A 23,878-nucleotide genomic window follows, 5' to 3' on the forward strand; every position below is an offset into this window, starting at 1 on the left:
CATAAACAATTACTTTCTTAATTTAGATACTTCAAATAAAATTATCATTAGCAAGTCTTAATCCTTCAATAATTGTTCTGTTTTTTTTTCAATCAAACTTAAAAGCTTTGAAATGACGTACATAACTACATACATTGCATTGGCTTCCTTGTCACAAAAACTTACTATAAGTATGCAGTATCAACATGCAATCCAAGACCACTACTCCCATCTTCAATATCACAGAGTTTTAAGACTAACTCTTCTGCGCAATCAATTCCCAATATGTTGGCAATTCTAGTTTTCGTTTTTCCTATGATTTGCGGAGTTTTGGTTAATGGTGAACCAAAAGTGCCATGTTATTTCATTTTTGGGGACTCATTGTCCGATGTTGGAAACAACAACCACCTTGTAACACTGGCTAAGGCAAATTTCCCGCCTTATGGCGTTGATTTCCATGGAGGTGTATCCACTGGAAGGTTTACCAACAACCGGACTATTGATGACTATATTTGTAAGTATACCTTATTGATCAATTTTAACTTATCACTAATCTCCCGGTGAAGTTACTTGCACTTTTTATGTAGTAAACGCTTTGTCCTCATAGATTTGGAAATGTATAATCCTTGATGATCTTTTGGTTACTATGTTATTTTTTTGTGATTTATACTAGTCAAATTAAACACATTAAAATATTGTCCGCCAGTGGCGCAGCCAGGAATCTCAAACCGGAGGAACAAATAAAATTCGCTTAGTTAGACAAAAATGTTAGAACATACATATACTTAAATTGTTAAAGTATTGCAACTCAAACTTTCTAAAATATGGAGTACTTATTAGTCTAAATAATCCAACATCTACAAATTCTTCCTCCATTAATATATGCTTATTGGTTTAGAATTTTTGAAGAATCCCACATTAAATAATATAGCTAATTAAATGCACGATTCATAATTCGATCTCTATTATTATAACCGGAATTTTGGGGTATTATACGGTTCATAATTCGATCTCTATTATTATAACTGGAATTTTGGGGTATTATTCATGGAAAACTACAATTTGAATTATTCAAATAAATATATGGAATAATTATTAAGAAAAAAAATGAAAGGAATACTATATTTTACATTAAAAAATAAGGGAAAAAAAATGGATGGAACAAGAATTTGGGGTATTATTCCTATAAAGGAACAGTTTAAATTATTCAAAGTGCAACAAGGTTTGATCCTTCGTCCTCCTACAACAAGTCTTTATTGCAAGTCCTATGACCACTGATCTAGCTTATTTAGTATTAATCATTTAGCAAAATAAAAGATAAAAAACATTTTTTTTTGAAAAAAAAAGTGGCTCCGCCAGTGTTGTCCGCCTAGTAAACAATCTGGAACTAATTAAATAGGGACGAGCATAAATTACAATCATGTAAATATTGAAGGATTTGTAGCTCATAAGAGTTAATAATATGTTCACTTAGATTCGACAAGTTTTGTTTAATCCGCTATAAAAATTCGTTCATACATCGATCCAATAAATAAAGCTATCATATGTAAAATTGTAATTTATATTCAAATGTTGGATTTACAGCTACATTTCTTGGATTCAACAAGTCTATAACACCATATAGAGATCAAATGGATAAAGATATATTGAGAGGTGTCAATTTCGCATCAGGTTCTGCTGGAATCCTCATTGAAACTGGATTTGAATTGGTATGATCATAATTTCTACTCGTTTACTACACATGTTTTATCCTTATAATCTACTAATAAAAAACCACAAATTTTCAAGAATGACAAGCTAGCTAGAATATAGTTCATAAATAAATGATGATTGATTCTAAATTCACACTTACAATATTTTTTTTGTACGTGACACATATCTACATTTTTTTACTAAACATATATAATCGTTTGTATTCATCATAATTTTGATCTTACATTTTATTTCAGGGTGATCGTATATGGTTGGATCGACAAATACAAAATTATATTAAGACCATTTTAAGGCTTCAATTTATGGTTCGCGGACCAGTTTCTAACTACTTGAACAAGTGCTTGTACACTGTTAATATTGGTAGCAATGACTACATTAATAATTACTTCTTGCCACTACTTTATCCTTCAAAGAGGCTCTTCACCCCTGATGAGTATGCTAATCGATTAATTGCTCGATATAGACTACAATTACGGGTATGTTCTTTGTTCCTTCTCACCTCCGATCCCTCTAAACCTACATACGACGACTATGTCTACAAATTAATCTTAGTTTTGTTTTATTTGTGTGTTAGACGCTATATAATACTGGCGCTAGAATGGTAGTAGTTTTCGGCATTGGTCAACTAGGTTGCGTGCCGGCTCAAATGATTATGAACAATACAACTCAATGCGTAGATGAAGTTAACCAAGCCGCAATCATATTCAATACAAAGCTTGAATCGCTTGTGGATGATTTCAATGCAAGGCTTCCTGGGGCCAAATTTACGCTCATTAATTTCTCCGCCTTCCAAGCTTTAAATCCCCTTCCAGCAGGTACGTCGTTTGACAATGAAATAGTGTTTGGTCCCAAGCTATGGCAAGATCATTAAATTACATAAAATCAGCTATGTCACGTTTGATCCATGACTCAATCCTCTCTTATCAAATAAACACGTAATGATATATGTAGCGCTTAGGACTATATATATAAACATTAAATATACCCTTTAAAATAGAATCATGTTGGGAACTCATAATAAAATCAAGCGTAAATTAGTGTAATTAATGTTAATTTATCCTTGATATTTCATTTTTTAGATTCTTATACATAGTTTATCATTTTCCCAGATAAAATTACGGAGTATATTTAAAAATTTATATACCACTCCCTTCTTCTCTTAATATTATTCCAATTTTCCTTTTTTTGTTTATCGCTTTGATTTTGATTTATACTCCCTCCGTTTTAATATGAGAGTCCTATATAAAATCAATCACATAAAATAAGAAAAGGAGAATATTTGGAATCTAGCATTAAAATAAAAAAACAATTCATAAATAGTTTTGCCTTATTTAATTTTTTTTTATTTTTTTAAAAAAGCATTAGCCATAATTGCATAAATCAAGGGAGTAATTTCTTTACTTAGAGTCATGTCATTAAATCACAATCAGTTAATCTAACCAATCAGAATTTATTATGCATAAAATAGGAAATAAAAACTAAGTTAAAAGTAGAATATATTCAATATGGATAGATCTTTTTAAAACGCCCAAAATAGTATATGGGACTAACAAATTGACAAAGAGAAAGTACTAATTTTGGTTGTAGCTTGTAGGGACCACTCCTTTTCCTCGAACAATCATTACATGAACTCCACCGCTTTATTCTCTCATCAACTCTTTTCAACCAAAAATTTTTAAAAAAATAACTTTACTTTTATGGGGCAAAAAAATAAGAAAAAGAGGGACTATTGTCATTAACTATATAATCGAATGAACATATAAGATAACTTAACGGAATGACATCTAGTGTTAGAAGTCTTTTATTTGAAGATGTTGCATATTTAAATCTTGTACAAACTATACTTTATATTACCTCCAATTTTTTTTTAGTTTTAATTTTGGGGTATTACTTGTGAGATATAAAATATTCCAAAGTTACAATTAAAAAAAATTGGAGGTAGTATTTTTTTTAATGGAGTTGATGGCGTAATGCTATTAATTTTACCTCATATACCTGTATTAGCCCTTGATACTTTGGACATGGATATGATACTTGGACGGTTTATTTTAGTTCTAAATCATGGAATCAACATAGTCAAATCAGAAACTTAACACATGTATGTTGGTGTTGTGCTTCAAAGATACGTTAGTTGCTATATCTTATTGTTAGGGATATTAGTTTCTTAGTTAAAACTAGGTTAGATCCCTTGCCATGCACGGTGATCTATAGTTATAAACTAAATTAGCCCTGTGCGATGCACAACATAAAAAATTTCTTTGAAATAAATATAATTTATATATGTACCTCATATGAGAAAACAAATATAGAAACTTAATCATCATCATCATTATTATTATTATTATTATTATTATTATTATTATTATTATTTTGGTAAGGAGAAGGGCCCTACCGGGTCGGAACCTCTCACAGGTCCTCCCGGCCTGAGTTCATATGAGAAAAAAAAAATATAGAAACATAATCATTAATTTTTTTAATTCTTTTTTTATATAAACATAATCATTAATTACAACGGTATTTAGATCTAAATAATTTTGAAGATAGTAAAAATTTAACCAAATTATACAATACAGAGTACTCTTAAACCGGGAGTAATTATACTTGGAAGCTAGATAGTCTTGTATAAATCCATAATAATGTTAAAAAAAAAAATAGAAAATCTATAAATATTACTAAAGGAATAACCGCTGACATCATCACTTTTTTCAAATTGTACATGTGTCAGCTTCTCCTTCATTTTTTTCCCGTCCAAAATTTTTTTTCCTTTTCATATTTTAATATTGATTCTAAAGTAGTTTAATACAGTATATATTAAATTTTTTAGTTTTCATTGCTAAAACCTCTTAGAAACCTTAAACAAAACAAATACGGAGTATCACGTGAGTTTTCTTTTGCTTATATTATTTTAATTTTTGTTGTTTGGTTTATGTTAATAATATCGTATGTAATATAAAGATGATATGTCTTTGAAGTAGTTTACACAATTATAAAAACTTTTGTTATATCCGTGCATCGCACGGGAGTTAATCTAGTAACATAATATAATAATTGTCTTCAAAAAAAAAAAAATACATCGTATATATAATTTAATAATTTAAGGTAAAATTTAAGAAGGTTTCAAATAATAAGTAAAAATAAAAATCAGAATATGATGTCAGCAATTGATTTAGGAGGAAATTTTTTTTATTACAACTTGACATCTGTACGATTTAAATAGGGGATGATGTCAGCGATTGTTACTTTAGTTAAATTTATAGATATGTAGTGAGTAGATTAGTCAAAGCTTGGTACTAATATTTAGGAAATCAGTTAGTAGTCAGTAAGTTTGATGTGTTGAACGAAACTATTGGTGGTGAAATATCATAGGGTTAGTGGAGTAATGTTACTATGTTAGTAAATTAATGTTCCTAAATTATAGGACCAATTAGTGAGGTTTCTCTTTCTATTTAAATGTATTATGTAAGTTGATTTTTGTGCGGTGAAAATATTTAGTCATAAGTTTGAGTTTCTGTTCTATAGCTTCCATGCATTATTCTTTTCATCCCTTTTCAAAATATCTAACAATGTGTCTTTGTCGGTCATGGATATCTGAGTCCGAATAACATATTACAAAACAACTTAATATCTAGCTATAAAATCTGATGTGAATATCAAATCAACTGATACAGATATCAATACTAGCTCGCCTTGTTGCACATTGAATATTGTTTTCGAGTGTGAGCCTCACAGTACACCATGCGCCAATCGGGACTTTTATGCTTACTTTGACGGAGTTCATCCAAGTGATGTTATGAATGGAATGGTAGCAAAAGCTGCATATAACACTTCAGATCGTCGGATCGCTCGTCCAATGAATATCAATCAATTAACAAACACTCAGAAGGGCAAAGCAACATACTGATACGAGTGATATCATTATTGTTGCTCCAAATTTGCGGTTCTTTGATCAACATCTCATATATGCGATCATTCCCGCTTTTATTTATTTATTTATTTCATTTTGTGTTCATAATAAAATTGATTACAGATTGATGTGATATCTGATTTTTTTTAATTCTTACTATGCGTCCTCTTTTAACTAAAATGTTCGAAGTATTTGTTCATGTTAGAAATAAATTGGACCATATGATAAATTTTTTTATCTTCAGTTAGAAAGGTTATCTTATGACCCCATTGTAGTTACATTCTATATTTCTATAGTGCAATATCCAAAGTATATATGTTTGTTCATTCATGTTTATATTTCTAAATTTGTATATGGTATTTAAAAGCTAAAACTAACATTACATACGTGTCTTCTCCACCCAAATTAAAATCAATTTGACTATCTGAGCTTTATATATGTTTCTGTCACAAAATAATTTGGTATTAACTTGTGTAGTTGACCGGGATTACATGCTTGTCATTCTCTCTCTCAGTCACTCCCTTATTCAACGTGAGACAGTAGAACAACTCCTGTATAAATTAGGCAAATTTGGCCGCAATACTCTGAAGTATAGCTTAGGTGTACTGAGCACCATGAACTTTATGTATTAGCCAAAAGACCACCAACTCACCAAGTATGGTGTTAGGTGCGACGCGTATCTTAAATGAATTTTGGTCACTTATTTCACCGGATGAGGTGAATCCATGCGTGCCAAATGGATGAGAATTGTTCAACATTTCTTTTAATTGTTCTAGAGAGCAAAGATTCACCTCCTCCGATGAATTTAATTGGCTGAAAATTATCATTTAAGGCACGCATTACACCTAACACTGTACTTGGTGGTGTTTTGGTTACTACGCAAAGGTTGAGGGTACTTAGTATGCCTAAGTCATAGTTCAAGGTGTTGCTGCTAATTTTGCCTATGAATTATTATATACTTATTCTCATTAATTAAAAGTAAAAAAGAGGGAAAAGATAGTGGAACTGAGAAAAAAAAAATGAAAATTGTGGCATATGTTCTTTTTACATTAAAAAAAGGCTTTCTTTCTCTAAGGGTTCGACTGGATTGGGTTTATTAGGAAATTAAGGGATTGTTTATTTCACCTTATTTTCACTTATCTAATCTGATTTAATTTGATCTGATTTGATTGTCTAATTTAACCAAACTTTAATCTTATTTGTGTATGATAATCTATAAAGAAAAGAATATATCAATTGGGGTCTTATTAATTAGATTCGTAATGATATGTATTTTTTTAATATATAGTTTTTATAATTATTTTCTTTATGAAATTAAAGATATTTAGCAATAAAAAAAAACCGTACATACAATGATAGAGTACTAGGACACTAATTAAAGGGAGTAGAATTTCGGGGTCATTTTTCAAACATACAATTAGCAAGACGGTAAAATATTCACAATAAATATATATATTAAATTCTTGTATACCTTTCTTTAAAACAAATGTAATAAAGTTCACTCAAAGAATTTGAAGATGATATTGATTGTTTGTCATTTAGGATGTGGATCAATATCAGCTTTTTCATATCTTTGCATATTAAATTGAAATGTATGCATTTATTTGAATTTTAAAAATTGAAAGAGAAAAAAATAATAGTAAAGTTTTAATTTCGTCACAAATTATAATGCAATTAATTAACTTTAGATATTTAAATGAAAAAAGTCATAGATATAATATTTAAAAAATGAATTTCAGAATTGTAATTAGTTCAAATTCAAACAAAGAAATCTGAAAAAAAAATAAAAAATAAAAATCTTATACCTAGTCAAAGGTCATATTATAATTGTCAGATAATATGAACTCCTTGATGAGAATGATTTCCATTGATCAACATTTATATGGTTATATTGAGAGTCCTAATCATGTTAGGTAACTAACAACATATGTAAAGATATCATAAAAATAATCTGATATGAAATATATCGTAAACCTAGAAGAATAATATTTTACGAATATTCTCTATCACACCCTCGCAGTCGGAGCGGGAGAAAATCGGATGCTCAAACTGGATCTAAATCTTGCATCGAACGATGAAGGATATTATGATAACCCACGATCAAAAGAAAAGCAACCAAAGAGTGTCGGTGATGACGAGGAGAAGCCATAGTCACAATCTACGCATAAGAGAGAAGAGTGTTGCTGGCCCAAGGAGAAGTTAAATGGCCGGGCACGGGTTGCGAGTTTAGGCCATGTTGCAAATCCGGAGAAAATGAGAGGATCGGAGCACACACCGTCGAAAGAGAAAGCACCAATTGAATAAAAGCAAATAAAATTGCTTGAGAATACACTAAAATCCTACCACTTAACCTCTTGGAAACATCTACCTCTTAAAAAAAGAAAAAACCACAAAAGGAGATAAATCCCACCAAAAACTAATACAAAGTAGTGGGTGCATTTAGTGAATAACAAAGCCCACCGTATATATAACTACTGTAATAAAACTTTCTCTCACTAAAAGAGAGCTTATCTCTCTAGGAATTTAGAGCCCTTCACCAATCTTCTTCACCGCCTTCCATCCCCAAATTCAGTAAAATTCAGGGTAGTATTAGGATTAAGGAATGGCTTGTTTGGAAACCATCATTTCATTTCAAATAATGGATTTGTCCCAAATAACTTGAAATGATTTATTTGGAACTCCAAGTTTTCCCAAACAGATAGTTTGGAATTGAAATACAAGATTTGAAATTAAATGCTTGAATCCAAACACTACCTTAGTGGAATCTCTGTGGACTCTTGTTCTTTAGCAGTTTCCTTTCCATGCTCGAATCGGAAATCGTAAGTGACGTTTACTATTTTCCTATTGCAATCTTTCCTCTTTTCAATTAAAATGTCGAAGCTAGGGCTGAGCACGGGTCGGATATCCGATCCGAAATCCAAATTCGGATCGGATATCCGTATCCGAAAACTCTGATATTTGATATCCGTATCCGATCTGAATTTTTCGGATATCCGATAAATCGGATATCCGAAAATATCGGATTGGATAGTTCGGATATCCAATATCCGACCCTTTTAACAATATACTTTTTTTTTTATGAAATTGTTAAAATCTAATGGCAATTTTTTTTTTTTTTTTTTTAAAGTCAAAATGATACCTCAACTGTAAAAGTCAAGAAAAACGAAACTTGAATACATTGAATCTTGACATTCATGAATGAATAATCAAACTCATAATTGTAAATTACAATTGTTCATATATTTTGAATTTAATGAACCTACAAATATCATAATATACCAACCCCACAAATTTCTAAATATAACAAACATACAAACGACAAAGACAAGACGGAAGTCGCCGACTCGCCGCCGCCGGAAGAGATGATTACTCTTGTATAAAAATTCAGTGTAGGTTTCAATGAAAACTAGTTTGGTAATGGAATTTTAGTCTTTGAAAGCTTAAGATCTGAGAGGACAAATAGAGAGGAGAGAGAAAGAGAAAGGAAGAGAGGAGAGAGAAGAAGAAAGTGGCGGTGGGTGGGAGGTGATTCTGCATTTTTAGGGAATAATGAAATAAGGGTTTAGCTTAGGGTTTGGGCTTGGGCCTAGGAGTTGATGAATCTGCATACGAAAAAAAAGCAAGTTGTTTAATTCGGATATTTTTTCGGATATCGGATATCCGAAATCCATTATTTCGATATCCAATATCCGATCCGATATCCGATTTTTTCGGATTGGATATCCGATCCGAAATTTCTTTCGGATCGGTTATCCATAATTTTCGGATCGGTTGCGGATCGGATCATCGGATTTTCGGATTTTCAAATAGTTTTGCTCAGCCCTAGTCGAAGCCTCAATTTTCCGACAATCCAAGCCATAATTCGTCTTATTATAAATCCCAAACTTCCTTTTTCCACCTTCATCTAGGTCTTGGCAGATTCGTGGATTATCGTCAATTTTCAGTGAATCGAATTCAAGATTGGGTGTCAAACAAGTGGTTTAAATTTGGGGAAATCACATTCAAGAAGTTCAATAAAACCCTTTCATTTTCTATGGAGGATGCCAGAGAGATGCTATAGAGCAGGGGTCGATGGCATACCAAGCTGCCCTTCTAGTTTTCTAACCTTGGACTCCAGGTAGATCTATCAGGGACATAATTTTACAAGGTTGACATATGGGTGCATCTTGATGAGATACCTTTGAACTTGTGTAATATCTATACTTATATATTAAAAAAGCGTTCCTAAAACAGAATCTGTGTCACGTGTCACCCTTTTAAGCTTTATAAACGTGCCAAGTCATCAATATATGCCACGTCACCTCCACAACAAGAATTATATTTGACATCTAAAAAATGTCTATAGCAAGACTTGAACTTGAGACCAACAAGTATTACTATGCAAGTCTTACCGCCTTAGCTATCCATATATTGTGCAAATTTATCCAACAAAATTATAATTAACTTGGATAAGATGATTAGTCCTTAATTGTACTATTCGTTACATATCATAGGATAATTTAACAACTTCTATTAAATTTTGTTACAAATATTAAATATGGTTCTCTTAAGACAAATCTTTTTTTCAAAATATTAAATTTTGAAGATGATTTTCAATATATTAAGCAAAAGTTAATCGAATGTTAATTACAAACTAGCAACTCGGGGCATCGCCCGAGCCACACACTAGTTAATGTTGTTAAATTAATGGTTTCTTTAGCTGGGAACATTTTGTGTACCGATAGATGGTCCTCTTCCAGGTTCAATTGGATGCTTGAATAGAGCAAAACTCCAAATTCATATTTTGAACCATTGCTACCGGGTTTCTATTTGGACATTGGCAACTCTGAATTTAAGTGGATTAATATTATATATGAGAACTTGTTTATTTTGTGCTCTAAGTGCAATAGGGTTGGTCATAAGCAGAATTCTTGTTCTTTGCCTCCTTGTATGCCTACTTCTATGGTTAATAAGTTCGGGTTGTGTAAGTATGCTATTCATCTTGCTCATAATCTCTCCAACTCGAACATTGGCTTGAAAAGAACTAAAATATTCAAAACAACAAGAGTGAATCTCTGAAGTGTTTTCAAAAATTTCATCCCACCCCAATCCTGGGTAAGCCAGTCAAACAAAAGACCTCTTATGCTTGCTACACTATCTCTCTCCCCTTTGTAAAAACAGAGAATATACACAAACCTAAACCTTGCTCCAAAAGAACCCAACCACAAACCGCCCCATTTTATTATCTTAACCCACAAAATATTTCTTTCGAGCTCAAAAAAGACCCATCGTTGCCCGGGCTCATCTTTGTATCCGAAAAAGAATAGAGGACTTGATAAGATGAATTTCAATTTTCACCCTAACCATATGTCTTACCCATTACCCACCAACTCTCTTATTCCGTCTACTCAATTTCCTCTAATCTCAGGTAGCAATAACTTCAAGTAGACTTATGTTCCCCTCACCTCGAAAACATCGACTCCTTTCAAGCAACCAAAACCTCCTTTTAAGAGAACAACCTCTAAAGCCAATCTTAAAACCCCTTTTTTCTCATTTATCAAGACTAGAAGTATCTCTAATTCTTATTTGACTAGCATGTTGTTTGGGAACTGGAGAAGGAAAAGCCAAAAATGGAGTGTGAATTTTTAGCATGTTTTAGACTCGAATTTGTATGATGAATTCAGAGCTAGCATGTCGTCAAACTGATTTTACTTTTTTCCATCGAAAGAGTGACTTGGTCATGCTATTATAGAATTCTCTCATGTTTCTTCTATTTCGTCTGATGACTGTGCTGAAGGGTCGGTGTAGACATCTACTTTTGGCCTCCTGTCCCGACCGGAAGTGCTATGACGATAGATAAAATCATCTTTGTGTTGGATCAATGTGAAGAATGCTTATGGACAACTGATTAAGTCACAAGAATGCAAAACAACTAGCCTGACCCGAAACAAAATGAATTAAAGTCCAAATAACTAAGCCCGATCAATAATTAGGCTTAAACCCGAAGTTGAAACCTAATTTTGACGGATTTAGAGGCGCCTAGGTTAAAAATTAAAGCTGCCATAGGAAAATTAACGCGCATCTCAATGAGTCGCGCTGGTTTGGCACGCGCAACTCACAAAGTTGAGCGTGGCATCCAGCGCAGCCTCTAGTGATGCGCTCGCGGGAGATTCAGAATTTCATAAAAATATAAAATCGAATCTTACCATAACACTGCGCGCAAGACATTCAGTTACGCTGCTCATAGTAGCACATCTAAGTCACTTGCGCTGAGCAGGCGCACGCAACCCATTAAGATGCGCACGACACCTGCTGCGGCAGAACACTCAAAACCCTTAATGCACCCATTCCCTATAAATAAGGGCTTAATATGAAGCTTAAACACACAGAAATTAACCCGAAATACTGGCAGAAACTTTGTGAACTTGTGTACTATCAACCCTCTTGTCCTAAACACTCACGCCTCTTACTACTTGTTACTACGGTGGGGATTCCCGAACAAGAAGTAGTTCATAAGTATTCTAAACGAAGATCTAGCAAGGAAAAGGGGTAAATTCCCGAGGACTTAGATCAATCACCTTTTCTTTTAATGTTTAAACAACCTTTAATCAATTAATCAGTGTTGTTTGATCACCTAAAATAAACTTTTAATTAATTAATTTCACATATTATTCTTGCGTTAATCAAAGACTAGGAATTGAATAATTAATTGTTGTTCGATCACCTAACACTACTACAAAACCCGCTTAAACTTGACGTTTTTTCCCCTAAATGTCAACACCAAAAAGCGTCGAAAAATTAATTTAGGACGCTTTGGAAAAGCGTCGAGAATTTGGCCGTCGAAAGTTCTCGATGCTTTAAGGCGTCACTAATGTCGACACTTTTTACCTTCTAAATATTTCTTTGATGCCTTAAAGCGTCGAGATTATCGACACTTTTAACTGCCGAAGTATTTGTTTATCGACGCATTTTAATGTAGAAAATTTTATTTTCGCGGCTCATAACAAGTTTTGGCAGGATATTAGGTGGACGTTAAAAAGTGTCGAAAATTTGAGTTTCCCTCTTTTCTCATATTCTGTTAGGACAATGGAATGTTTCAATACGTTACATATAGGTATAAATACCAATCTAAATTTGCAATTTGAAAAAAATAACACATATTAAGAGGCTAGGTAATAACATAATAATAATAATACGTCCAAAATATATAGTCTAAAATAATACACAGTACCATAGCATATCTAAAGTAAAGGTTATCTACTAATATGTTTGAACTACTACATAATTATTCTTAACTAATATCAGAATCCAAAAGGCAACATTAAAGCTAAAATATACGATCTTCAACCTACTGAATCTAAATTTTCATCTCCAAAACCATTCAAATCTAGCTAGCTAATTAATATAATTACAAGTTTCTTAATCTGAGTCAATGGTTAAACGAGCTAAGCATTCCTTGATTCATATCTTCCGCCTCCATGGTCTACGGAGTCATCAGACACCAAAAATTGATATTAAAAAAATGTAAGTAATTTTCTATACATAACAAATATAACTCCCACAAACTAATTAATACATATAAAATAACAGTACAAATTACTTAGAAAAAAAATAAAATAAAAGGGCTAAGACATACAGTACATAGTACAAATTGCACATAACAATAGCTCTGACACACTCTTATAAGCCTAACATAACAATAGCCCTGACACACTCATCATAATCCTAACATTTCTGATGCTCTTCAAAAAGGCTAGTGGAAGGTCTACTAACTATATATATTAGCAAAGTAAGAAAATTAGCTGCTTCTGGAATTGCTTCTTGTCATGGCTGTTGCCAGATAGCAAGCAGCTCTTACGTAAATATAATGGAAACCACATGAAGGTCTAACCAAACTCCCTGTTTGTCAGGCCAAGCCAAAACAACGTATAATCTTTCAAATTACATGCTATAAAGTCATATCTCAGTGATCAAGTAGTTTTGTCCATACGAGCATTGAGTTTCTTAAATTCATCAAGTAGTGCCGCAAACTCGTTTTGGTTTACCATGATTGTATCAAGTCAGAACAGGGCAGCTAATGTGTAGTGCTGTACAAGACTCGTTACAATGAAATAGACCTCGAAATTTTGAACAAATAAAATCCAATATGTTAGTAAACTACTGCAAAAATAATCTTTGAAAAATTTTAAAGCAGGCTGCTCGCAATAGCTAAAAACATACAGTTGCTCCAAACTGACGTAAAATAGAGTCTTTATGAATAACATGCCTAGTTTAATAATTATGCATCTAAATAAATTCTGTGATTTTGCAGGTGAAAAGTAGACAAAAAAAATATCCAGATTTAAAAAGAAGAATTGTCGAAAAAGACTTTGTAACGAAGGAGATATAGCCACCGGAAATCAACCTTTTAAACTAACCAAAATAGACAAAAATAGAGCACTTCCAAGATCACGATAAACTGAAAAATTCTATAAAACCTTTTTCAGAGTACTAAAATTCAAGAAACCGACGGATTAAAGGGAATAATAGTTAGGAGTTCACATTAGAAAGTAAAGGGAAAACAACCAACTGAGCACAATAAAGAAGCTTAAAAGAGTGGGTTGCTAGTGCAACACCTACTCCTCCTGAAGCATACAAATTCTAGTCACAATCTAGGATAATAACAAGAGTTATGTTAAACTGCATGCAAATTCTCAATCAAACCCATCAGGCTCAACACTTAACATGTTCATCTTGAATTTTTTCAAATGCATGAACCACATACAAAAAGCATATCTTAAATTTTTTTATTAGGTTAAACTAAGATACACAAAATTAAAGAACATAAAATAAAGTGCTATTGCACTCAACAAGTTTTGCACAAGACGATGCTACTGTCTCCAGGTGACAGCGCCATCGTTCGACGCTGACGCTGTTTTCTCAGCGTTAATTCCTACATGCCTCGACAGCTTTCTGTTCTTGAATTTTCGAGTTTTTTTCGTAGCGTTATTTCGACTTTAGTTGTGGAAGATATTTCCCTAATTTCCTACGTGTAAAAATCCTATGTTTTTGATGCATTACGGATGGTCTTTCCAATGCGAACCTTTATATGCTTATGCCAATAATGTTAATCAAAATTACGCACATGAAATACTTAGAACTTTTCGAGTCTCATCCACTCATTATAAATTATTGCCAAAATAAATTTTATGAATTAAAATAGAAATCCTCCCTAGTGGAGTCGCCAAAAAACTGTAGGGAATATTTCAGGCATTCCACACTTGAACCCCACTGTGATCATATACGTAAATATGGTGGCGTCCAAAGGGAAGGAAGCTAAAGTAAAAGAGTCTCCAACAAGTTTTAGGAACTTGTAAACCGTTCACAGGCTGAAGGTTACATCCCTTAACGATCCAGGAGATCGTTAACTTCAATAGGTCTGGAACCATGACTGGAAGTTCGGGGATGAAGGTACAAATCCAACCTAAAAGAGATTGAACCTGACCTAAAAAGGCCTCTACTTTATTCTTCTCGTATTCATGTGCGCTTTCTGACTAACATACAATTATTAGATTAACCCTAAACCTGTTTAATCTATGTTGGTTGAATTTAATGCACAAACAAAGCTATTATTGGCGATTACTTGAATTATAATCATATTAGCCTAAACAAGATTATTAATTATCTTATTAAGCGTGATTACAAGTACAAATTACCTTTTAACCTACAAGAGAGGGCGTGATCAAGCAATAACAATAATATAATATCAAGCAACATAATAACTATCATCATCATAATAATACTCTTAATAAAGTTTAATAATAATAGCAAGATCCTAGACATGATACTAACAAGATTAATAACAAATCCTAGCATGTCACTAAACAATATAGATCAAAGCTTTATCCTAGCATGGTACTAACATGATATTAAGAAAAAAAATAAGAATCATCATAATAAAATATACATGGTATTAGAAACTTTAGTTATTACCCTAAACATGATACTAGGAATCAAAATAATCAAAGCATGTTTTCTATATCAAAAGAATAACAATTAAATTACTTACTTGGATGCCTTGTATCTCTTTCTAATAACAAAATATACACGTTAGTAATTTCAAGGAAAATAAAACAACCAATTAAATAATGGAAATAGAGATTTGGCACCAAACCCTCAGAAATATTTAACCTTTCACGTCTAGGGCGAAGGCAACTTTGAACTTGGCTAGGTGTGTCTAAAACTAATGAATGAAGAATTTTGTAAGAGGGAAGGTTTAGAAAGAGGGAGAAGGAATAAGCTACTAGCTTTTAGAGAGAGAAAGAATAGAATTAGAAGATGGTTGGTGATTGTTGATGATTGAAAACAGGGAGATACGACCCCTATTTATAGAAAAAATAGCACGGGATCAAAGAAAACCAAATTCCGAATAAAATACCTCCTGTAGCAAACGACAGGTTTTTCCACGCGTAATTACCTTTAACACCGGTTGCAGGAAATTATACGTCCGAGCAGTTTTCGAAATCAGATTTAACATATTTTATTCTAAATAAAACATCTTTAAAATATAATTAATAGTCCTAATTCCATTAGAATTAAAGTGAACCTTCTAGAAGATCAGAATCAATCCTAATAACTTTAGTAATATTAATTAATAGGTCCTCCTCTAGATCATTAGGCCACATGTAAAAATCATTTCGAACTGAATTTAATTTAATCCATAACTTCCTCATTATTCATCGGAATTGGGCTTATAATATATCGTTGGAAAGCTCTTCTCGAGCCCAATCCAACTACACTATTATTGGACCCTTATTATGGACCAAACCAAATTGGACTGGCTACTTTTCATAAACAAGAGTAAGAGAAGAAATATTTTTTTTTGAAAACAGAAAGAGAAATATTTTAATAAAACATCCTCATTATTAGATTTTCCACAATTTCACTTCGTTCGATAATCAAATGACGCGGAAGGTATTCATCACTGGGTTTGATTTTGGGGAGACATATTTGGGTATCTACAATCCTCATATTTCTTCGATGGGTAACCAATTATTTAGTTTGCATTTATTACATGGGCATCGAGTTTTCCCATATATAAGAGTCTTCTTAGCAAGTTCAACAAAATTCATGCAACCTTTGTAATAAGCAGGTTCGCCATTGCATAAATCAATCCAACTGGTATCCATGACTACAAAAACACCAAGTAACTTTCTCTTTATTTTTTAATAAAAAGTTAACTTACAAATCATTTAAAAAGCAATATAAATTAATTTTCAAGTCTAACAAACAGCTTAAAAAATGAAGGGAAATTCTACATGGTAGCCTCCAGATATAAATTTTTCTACGTGGAACACAAACTCTTTTCCAACTCTCTTTAGTGGCACCCAAGTTTTGAAAAATTAACCATAGTGCTCTTTTATATGTTTTACGGCTAACCTTTATAATTAAAATGGTTAACCTTTGAATTTTTATTAAAAAATTATTTTATAAACAATAAAATTTATTAAAAAAAAACAACAAAAACCAACCAGCCGCCACCACACCAAGTTGCCGGAACCCTAACCTAACCTAGCTGCCGTCCCGACCACTCCCTCACCCTCCCCCTTGCACCGGTCGGCCGATCAACCGCCACTCCTTTTCCGTTCCCAGATTCGACCACCCTCCCTTTCCCCCTAATCAGAACGATCCCCCTCCCCTTCCTCCTCGATGATCAAACCTAAAACCCCTAATTCCCTAACCCAAACTCGAAACCCCATGGCCTAAACCACCGTACCCCCAATTCGTTAGGGTTTGAGTTTCGGGTTTGGGTTGGGGGTTTGGAGTTTGTTCTCTATTTCGATGAGGAAGTTTGGTGGGAATTTGTTCGCCGTTCACGGTTCCGGTGAGGGAGGTTTGTGGTTGGCCGGTTCTGGGCTGGACTTGTCGGCAGTGGGGTTTAACTAGGCTGGTTGGTTGGCAATGGGGTTTGGCTGGTTGGCAATGGGGTTTGGGTGGTTGGCAAGTGGTGGGGCACTGGGCTCGGTTGGTTGGTAGTGGGGTTAAGGTTCCGACATGGTGGTGGTGGCAATGGGGTTTGGCACGTGGTTTTTTGTTTTTTTTTTTAATTTCTTTAATTTTTTAATTAATTATGGTTAACCAAAACTAAAAAAGTTAGCCATAAACCTAAAAATGGGCACTATGCTTAATTTTTCAAAACTTGGGTGCCACTAAAGAGAGTTGGAAAAAAGTTTGTATTTCACGGAGAAAAATTAAAACCTTGAGGCCACCATGTAGAATTTCCCAAACATGAAACTCATTTATTCATAAGCCATGTAAGAGTTACTACACATGTCTTCAACTATTGCTATAATACGCTCACATTATTATTAGTATATCATTCTACGCATAATATGGGAGAATACCAAGAATTCACTTGAAATTTTTTATAACATAAGCATCAATGACAATAAACAAAGGACAAATTTTATTAACCTTTTTAACTTGTGATTATGATAAATTAATTAAATAAATCAATCACCCAAATAGAAACTACAAATTCAGAATCAATAAAGAGTAAACTTGATAATTACAAAATCATGATAAGGCCATATGAATTCAGACTACCCTACCATGCATTCTTAGACATTAATTGTATTTTAAGCCTTTAAGGTTACTAGTAGTTACCTGAATAATCAGTTGGAAGAAAACAATCGTGATTCAAGCCTACTCCAAATTGTTACCTAGATTATGTTGTTGTTTGTCGTCCTCTTTAATTTGCGTCCAATAGCCGAATTCACATATTTTACATTTGAAAAATCAGAGAACAAAATAAATTTTACTAATTTACTATACTATTATATAAATATAAACAATAGATAAAAAGAAAGACAATATGAAAAAGCAAAAGGGATGTTCTAGTATACTTCGTACTTCCAAGTTGTAAAAAGTTAACACAAGGAATTAGCTCATGCATTATGATTTTACCTAATTGATTCAAACTATCCTATCGAAGGGCTGTTTTTTAGGTTCTCTAATTACCTACTTTAGTTCATTATTGGTCTATTTAATTTTTCTTATTTTTTATGCAATTAATTTTACCTGCTGCCCATTGTTATTTTTATTATAAGTTTATAAAGTAGAAGGAAAATAAAACAAAATTTGATGTGAGACATTTATCGTATAAATTAAATCATATCTTAGCCCTTTACAAATATTAACAAAGCTGATAAAGCAATGCTTAACCCACCTTTATTTGAGAGTTGAATCAAATTACTTGAACATATTATTTACAGCCTAAACCAAAGTTTCTTAATAATTTATATATCATAGTGTTGATAAAAGAACAAAGACTCACCTATTGAAAAAGTGGTATTAAAAAAAGAGGTTAAATTATGGTGCTTTAATAACTTTAACATGACGAATTCCCCCGAGAAACTGTTGAAGACAAACAATCATAGATAATTATCCTCATTGTTATTCTCTTATGATTAAGTTTACTTACTCAACTATTGCTAGTAAATTATCGCAACCAAGATCAAGCCAAATATGAATAATAATAGTATTCTTTTCTTTCCTCTGCTTTTGCTTGCGTACTGCCAGCTCACTAGAAACATCATGTTTATATACTTCTACTTAGCTTTCCTATCCAAAAAGATCTTGACTTTATGAATCCTATATTCATCTTAGACAATGTGCACATTCTTAATTCACTATAATTATTCTGTGAACATAATTTCTTTGTATTTTATGCCTTGATAACAATATGTGAAAAAGGTTTAGTGAGTTTCATCTTATCAAGTGTACACATACTAAGAGCAAACCCGATTTGGTAGGTGGGTCATAAAGGAGTTATGGGCTAGATTGGTAAAGGTGTAAGAATAAAAGCAGAGCAAAACTGCTAGAGGTGTAAACTGTAAAATGCTTGGCTGCATAGTTGTGTAGAAGCCCATGTAGCAACACCAAGTCGCGAAAAGAAATGGACAATCAAACTTTGTTTAGGCTGATTCAATAACCTCGCCCGTTTAGTTACAATTTCTACTAAAAACTAAAATGATTTTGACCTGTTTCATTAAAACCAAATTATTATTCATTTTAGGCAGAAACAAATCACTACTAAAATTTATACTGACTAACAAATGCTCTTATCTGGACACTTAAGGGTTGAGAAAGAATTGTAAGACTTTTTGGGTCATTTGTCACATACTCACATCTAAAATAGTGAGTGTGCGGTATTGTTTCATATTCAGACATGTCATCTCATCCCTTGTTTCTGTTGGTGTGACCAGAATTTCAATCTGTTATACTCATATAACTACTGTGTATTGGTCATTTTATCCAAATAACTTATTAGGAAATCATGAAAGGGAAATTTGGGAAATTTGATCAAACATACTTCATATTAAGCTAGAAAACAACCTTATTGCTTCATTGCATGAGAATTATTACAAACTATTTTTTTGTTTTGCAGGCACTTCATAACATCAATACTAAGTAAAGACAAGACAGGCAGATTCATAAACATCACTAGTAATGGATTGATATTGAGAAAACATGCAATTTTTTTTTTTACGGCTGCAATTATATTGCAATTAACCAATAATTGATTATTGGTCAAGAAATTCGAAATTGACAAACAAGTATTTGAATAGCAATTTACACTATATACAAATTAATAAATGATAATTTAGAGGGGAATTTAGATGAAAAAACTGGAAAATTCAAGAAGAGCAATTGTTGATTTCATCTTCGTAAAATTCATAATTGACAAAAATTAAGGAAAAAAATACTGAAAAGGGGTGGAACAAATCTAAATCTTTAGCTCATTTGTAAATGTAATTCATAATTCAATCATGATTCAAACTCATCTATAACAACAATTTTCATAATTAACGCTAATCACAAGTAAAACCCTAGAAACAATTTACATGGTAATTTTTTTTTTTTTTTTTAAAAAGAGCATACCTTCAAAGATCGGATCTTGGATGAGCGATTGAGAAGCAATTGTTTTGAGATGTGAATAATGAAATCAAAAGAGGGGTAATGTTAGGGTTCAAAAGCTAATAAGAGGACTGGAAACTAATCGTGAGTGCTGGTACTCAGGAAACTAAGCAATTTCTTTCTTTTTTTTTTTTTTTTTTTAACTTTCAAATGACGCGTTTATTTTTCAGCCTAAAATTTCATTTCGCAGGCTTGAAACTACTGGGCCTCTTTTCACACGGGAGCCACATGATAATTTCGACACTTTTAATTGTCAATTCAAGCTTATCACACTAAAAACCGTCGAGGTGAGGCGCGAATTATATTTTCCCTTGACGGTCGTCCATAGTGTCGAGATTACATGATTTTTGTAGTAGTGTAAGTCAAGGCGTATCTTGTTTATTTATTGTTCTTTTCACAAATTTGATTAAATAAGAATAACAATTTTACAATGTAATTCCTACATGATCAATGCTTATAAATAAAATCAACTAACTTAGTTTTAGGTATCACGTTGCATATATTGTTTGGTGATGAAATTGGGAAATAGGAAGAGCCAGTAGAGACCGCAGTGGGGCTAGAATAGCGATTCCCCCTAAAGAGAACGTTATTTAGTACACTCGCTCCCGAACTCATTTCTAGTACAAGTATACCAATTTGGGCATGAGTAAACTTATGATTTGTGCTAAATATCTCTTGAACTCTACTTGGGAGAAAGGTATGAACGAGGTTTATGAGTTTTCCTAAAATTCATTGGGGACTCCTTACTAGTTTCTTACAAAAAAGGAGAATGATAGAATCAACTCTAATTCAAGGTCCCCCAAACAGTCAGGAATTAAAATCATAATACACCCTAACAAGTGTAACTTCCTAGGCTTGTAAAGGGCCATGGGCATAAAGGAGAAGGATCCCTTACGATGGGCACACCCTCCTTACAGTCGGTGGCTCCCCTTATTAGGCCACCCAGTGTGAGATGAAGTTTGGATCGTGGAACTGTAGGGGTCTTAGGCAGGCGGACTCCCCTAAAGTTCTGTACATTAGATCTGTAGTCCGCTTATGTGGTTTAGATTTTATATTTTTGTTGGAAACTATTGTATCGGTAGATATTGCTGCAAGAAAAAAGTTGTTTGGTGTTCCTTTTTCAGGATTTTGTGGTACAGATGTAGTTGGTATGCCCTTTTGGATAGTTTGTGCTCGAATTCGCACTTGGTTTTACTAGGGGATTTTAACCAGGTGAAATCATTAACAGATAAAGTGGGTGGCTCTACTTCTATACCTGGTCGTCATGAATTCATGGACTGGCGCTTACAGTCGGGTTTATTAGAAGTTCCGTTTTTAGGGAAAGAGTTTACTTGGACAAATAATCGTTCTGATTTTGACTCAACTTTCGAGCGCTTGGATAAGGCTTATGCGACTTATTCTCGATTTTAGGATTATCTGGATACAACTGTACTTCACCATCCTATTTTGTTCCCGGATCATGCTATTATTATTCTATTTGATTCACCTCGGGATAATAGAGTTCATCGACCTTATAAGATGAAATATCGGCAAAGGACTTACACTCTTTAGTTGAATTAGTAATTTTAACGGTTGACTCTGGTTCTCCGATGTTTTCTCTATCTTAGAAGTTATCTTTCATTAAAGAATGTCTGTTAGATTAGTGCACCTCTCATAAACTATTATGGGGTATTGATTGGAAGAATTTGGCTTTGTCTATTGGACAGGTTGCCTCTAGTTTGCATACTCGAGTTGGTCGATGTCTTTTTCTCACTACGAGGGAGGAAAAGGTTGTAGAGGCTCAAGGTGCTTTTATGTTTTGGCACCAGTGTGCGAAGGTTAATTGGGATCCAAATGGAGAGAGTCATACTCATCTCCTTTTCTCTTTGGTTTAGTCTTGTTGCCGTCGTAGTAAGATTCACAGTTTGAAGTCCTTAGATGGTCCTTGGGTAACAAATCCTATGGGTATTAAGTTAGTGGTTCTTTCATTTTACAAGGATTTGTATACCGTCCAAGGGTCCTCTCTAGTGACAGGCTCTTCTTGGTGGGATCAGATTCATCTACCTTTTCTATACTCATAACAACAGTAGAAGTTGTTAATTCCCTTTCCAGCCTTGGAAATTAAGGATTCCATGTTTAGCATTGATGATAATAAGACTCTAGGACCATATGGTTTTTCTTTGGCTTTTTTCAGGATTCATTGGCAGTTGGTCGGTTCTTTTGTACATAGTTGGAGTAGTTCAATATCTTTTTACTCATGGTTATATGTTGAAGGAGTAGAATCGTACTTTCTTAACTCTACTTCCCAAGGTTGATAGCCCGAAGCTAGTTACCGAGTTTGGTCCTTTTGGTCTTTGTAATGTGCTTTACAAGTGCATCGCTAAATGTATTACTGGTCGGCTCTATCTTGTCTTACCTTCTTTGGTTTCTAATTTCCAAAATGCTTTTGTTCCAGGACATGTAATGTCCGAGAATGCTCTAATTGCCCATGAACTTCTCTCGTTCATGAATGCTTCAAGGTCTAGGAAACGGTTTTATGCTGCTTTAAAATTGGACATGAATAAGGCCTATAATAGGTTTCGTTGGGATTTTTTACTTCATGTTATAAAGGTCTTTGGTTTTTCTCCGTACTGGATTCATATTATACATCAGTGCATCTCTACAGTCTCTCATCAGGTATTGGTAAATGGAGATCCGTCTTCCACCTTTCTCCCACAATGTGGTCTTCGGTAGGCCGCTCGTACTTGTTTGTTCTTTGTATGGAGTTCTTTCTGCCATGTTACGTAGTGTAGAGGAACATTCGTTACTCAAAGGAATTTGTATTTCGCGAGGAGCACCTTCTATTTCACATTTGTTTTTTGCAAACCATTCCTTGTTGTTCTTCCAAGTGTCTCCGTCTTCATGCGATAATCTGATGGGCCTTCTTTCAGATTTTTGTGGTATGTCTGGTCACATGATCAATCTGCAGAAGTCCTTTGTTAAATTTAGTCTGAACACTCTTTTCAATTACCGGGATTAATTGGCTCGTAGTTTGAGGCTTCAATGTAGAGATTCTTTGGATTCTTATTTGGGATTGCCAGTTGATTTGGGGTGAAGTAAGGTTTCAGAGTTTTGTTTCCTGATAGACAAAGTGTCAAAACGTCTTTCTGATTTCGCTTCTCTTCGGCTTTCTTCTATAGCTATGTTGGTGATTATCAATTCAGTTCTCGTTGCTTCGTTCAACCATATTTTATCTGTGTTTCAAATCCCCTCCTCGATATGTCAACATATTAATCAAATGCTTGCTTGTTTTTAGTGGCGTTCCTCCTCTTTGTCTCGAGGGATGACCCTTCGCTCTTCTTCTCAACTTCATCTTCCTAAGGGTTT

The 23,878-nt window shown here is 33.3% G+C and overlaps 1 protein-coding gene across 1 annotated transcript; it reads left to right on the top strand.

The window, feature by feature from the left end:
* Positions 1 to 225: 225 nt before the first annotated feature.
* LOC145578071 (GDSL esterase/lipase At4g18970-like) lies at positions 226 to 5,593 on the top strand. The gene is made up of 5 exons (XM_081635470.1): positions 226 to 493; positions 1,564 to 1,688; positions 1,929 to 2,168; positions 2,267 to 2,507; positions 5,361 to 5,593. Exons 1-5 carry the CDS (start codon positions 265 to 267, stop codon positions 5,591 to 5,593), a joined length of 1,068 nt encoding a protein of 355 aa, XP_081491596.1. The 5' UTR covers positions 226 to 264.
* Positions 5,594 to 23,878: the final 18,285 nt, after the last annotated feature.

Source organism: Chenopodium album, chromosome 14 (genome assembly GCF_948465745.1).
Source record: "Chenopodium album chromosome 14, dcCheAlbu1.1, whole genome shotgun sequence".
NCBI classification, from domain to species: Eukaryota; Viridiplantae; Streptophyta; class Magnoliopsida; order Caryophyllales; family Amaranthaceae; genus Chenopodium; species Chenopodium album.

What these genes read in the sequence shown, in the direction of transcription:
- LOC145578071 (XM_081635470.1), top strand. Translation starts at nt 265, where the DNA reads ATGTTGGCAATTCTAGTTTTCGTTTTTCCTATGATTTGCGGAGTTTTG. An exon ending in TTGAAACTGGATTTGAATTG is followed by an intron (nt 1,689 to 1,928) that starts GTATGATCATAA and finishes ATTTTATTTCAG; the next exon opens with GGTGATCGTATATGGTTGGA. An exon ending in TTTAAATCCCCTTCCAGCAG is followed by an intron (nt 2,508 to 5,360) that starts GTACGTCGTTTG and finishes CAACTGATACAG; the next exon opens with ATATCAATACTAGCTCGCCT.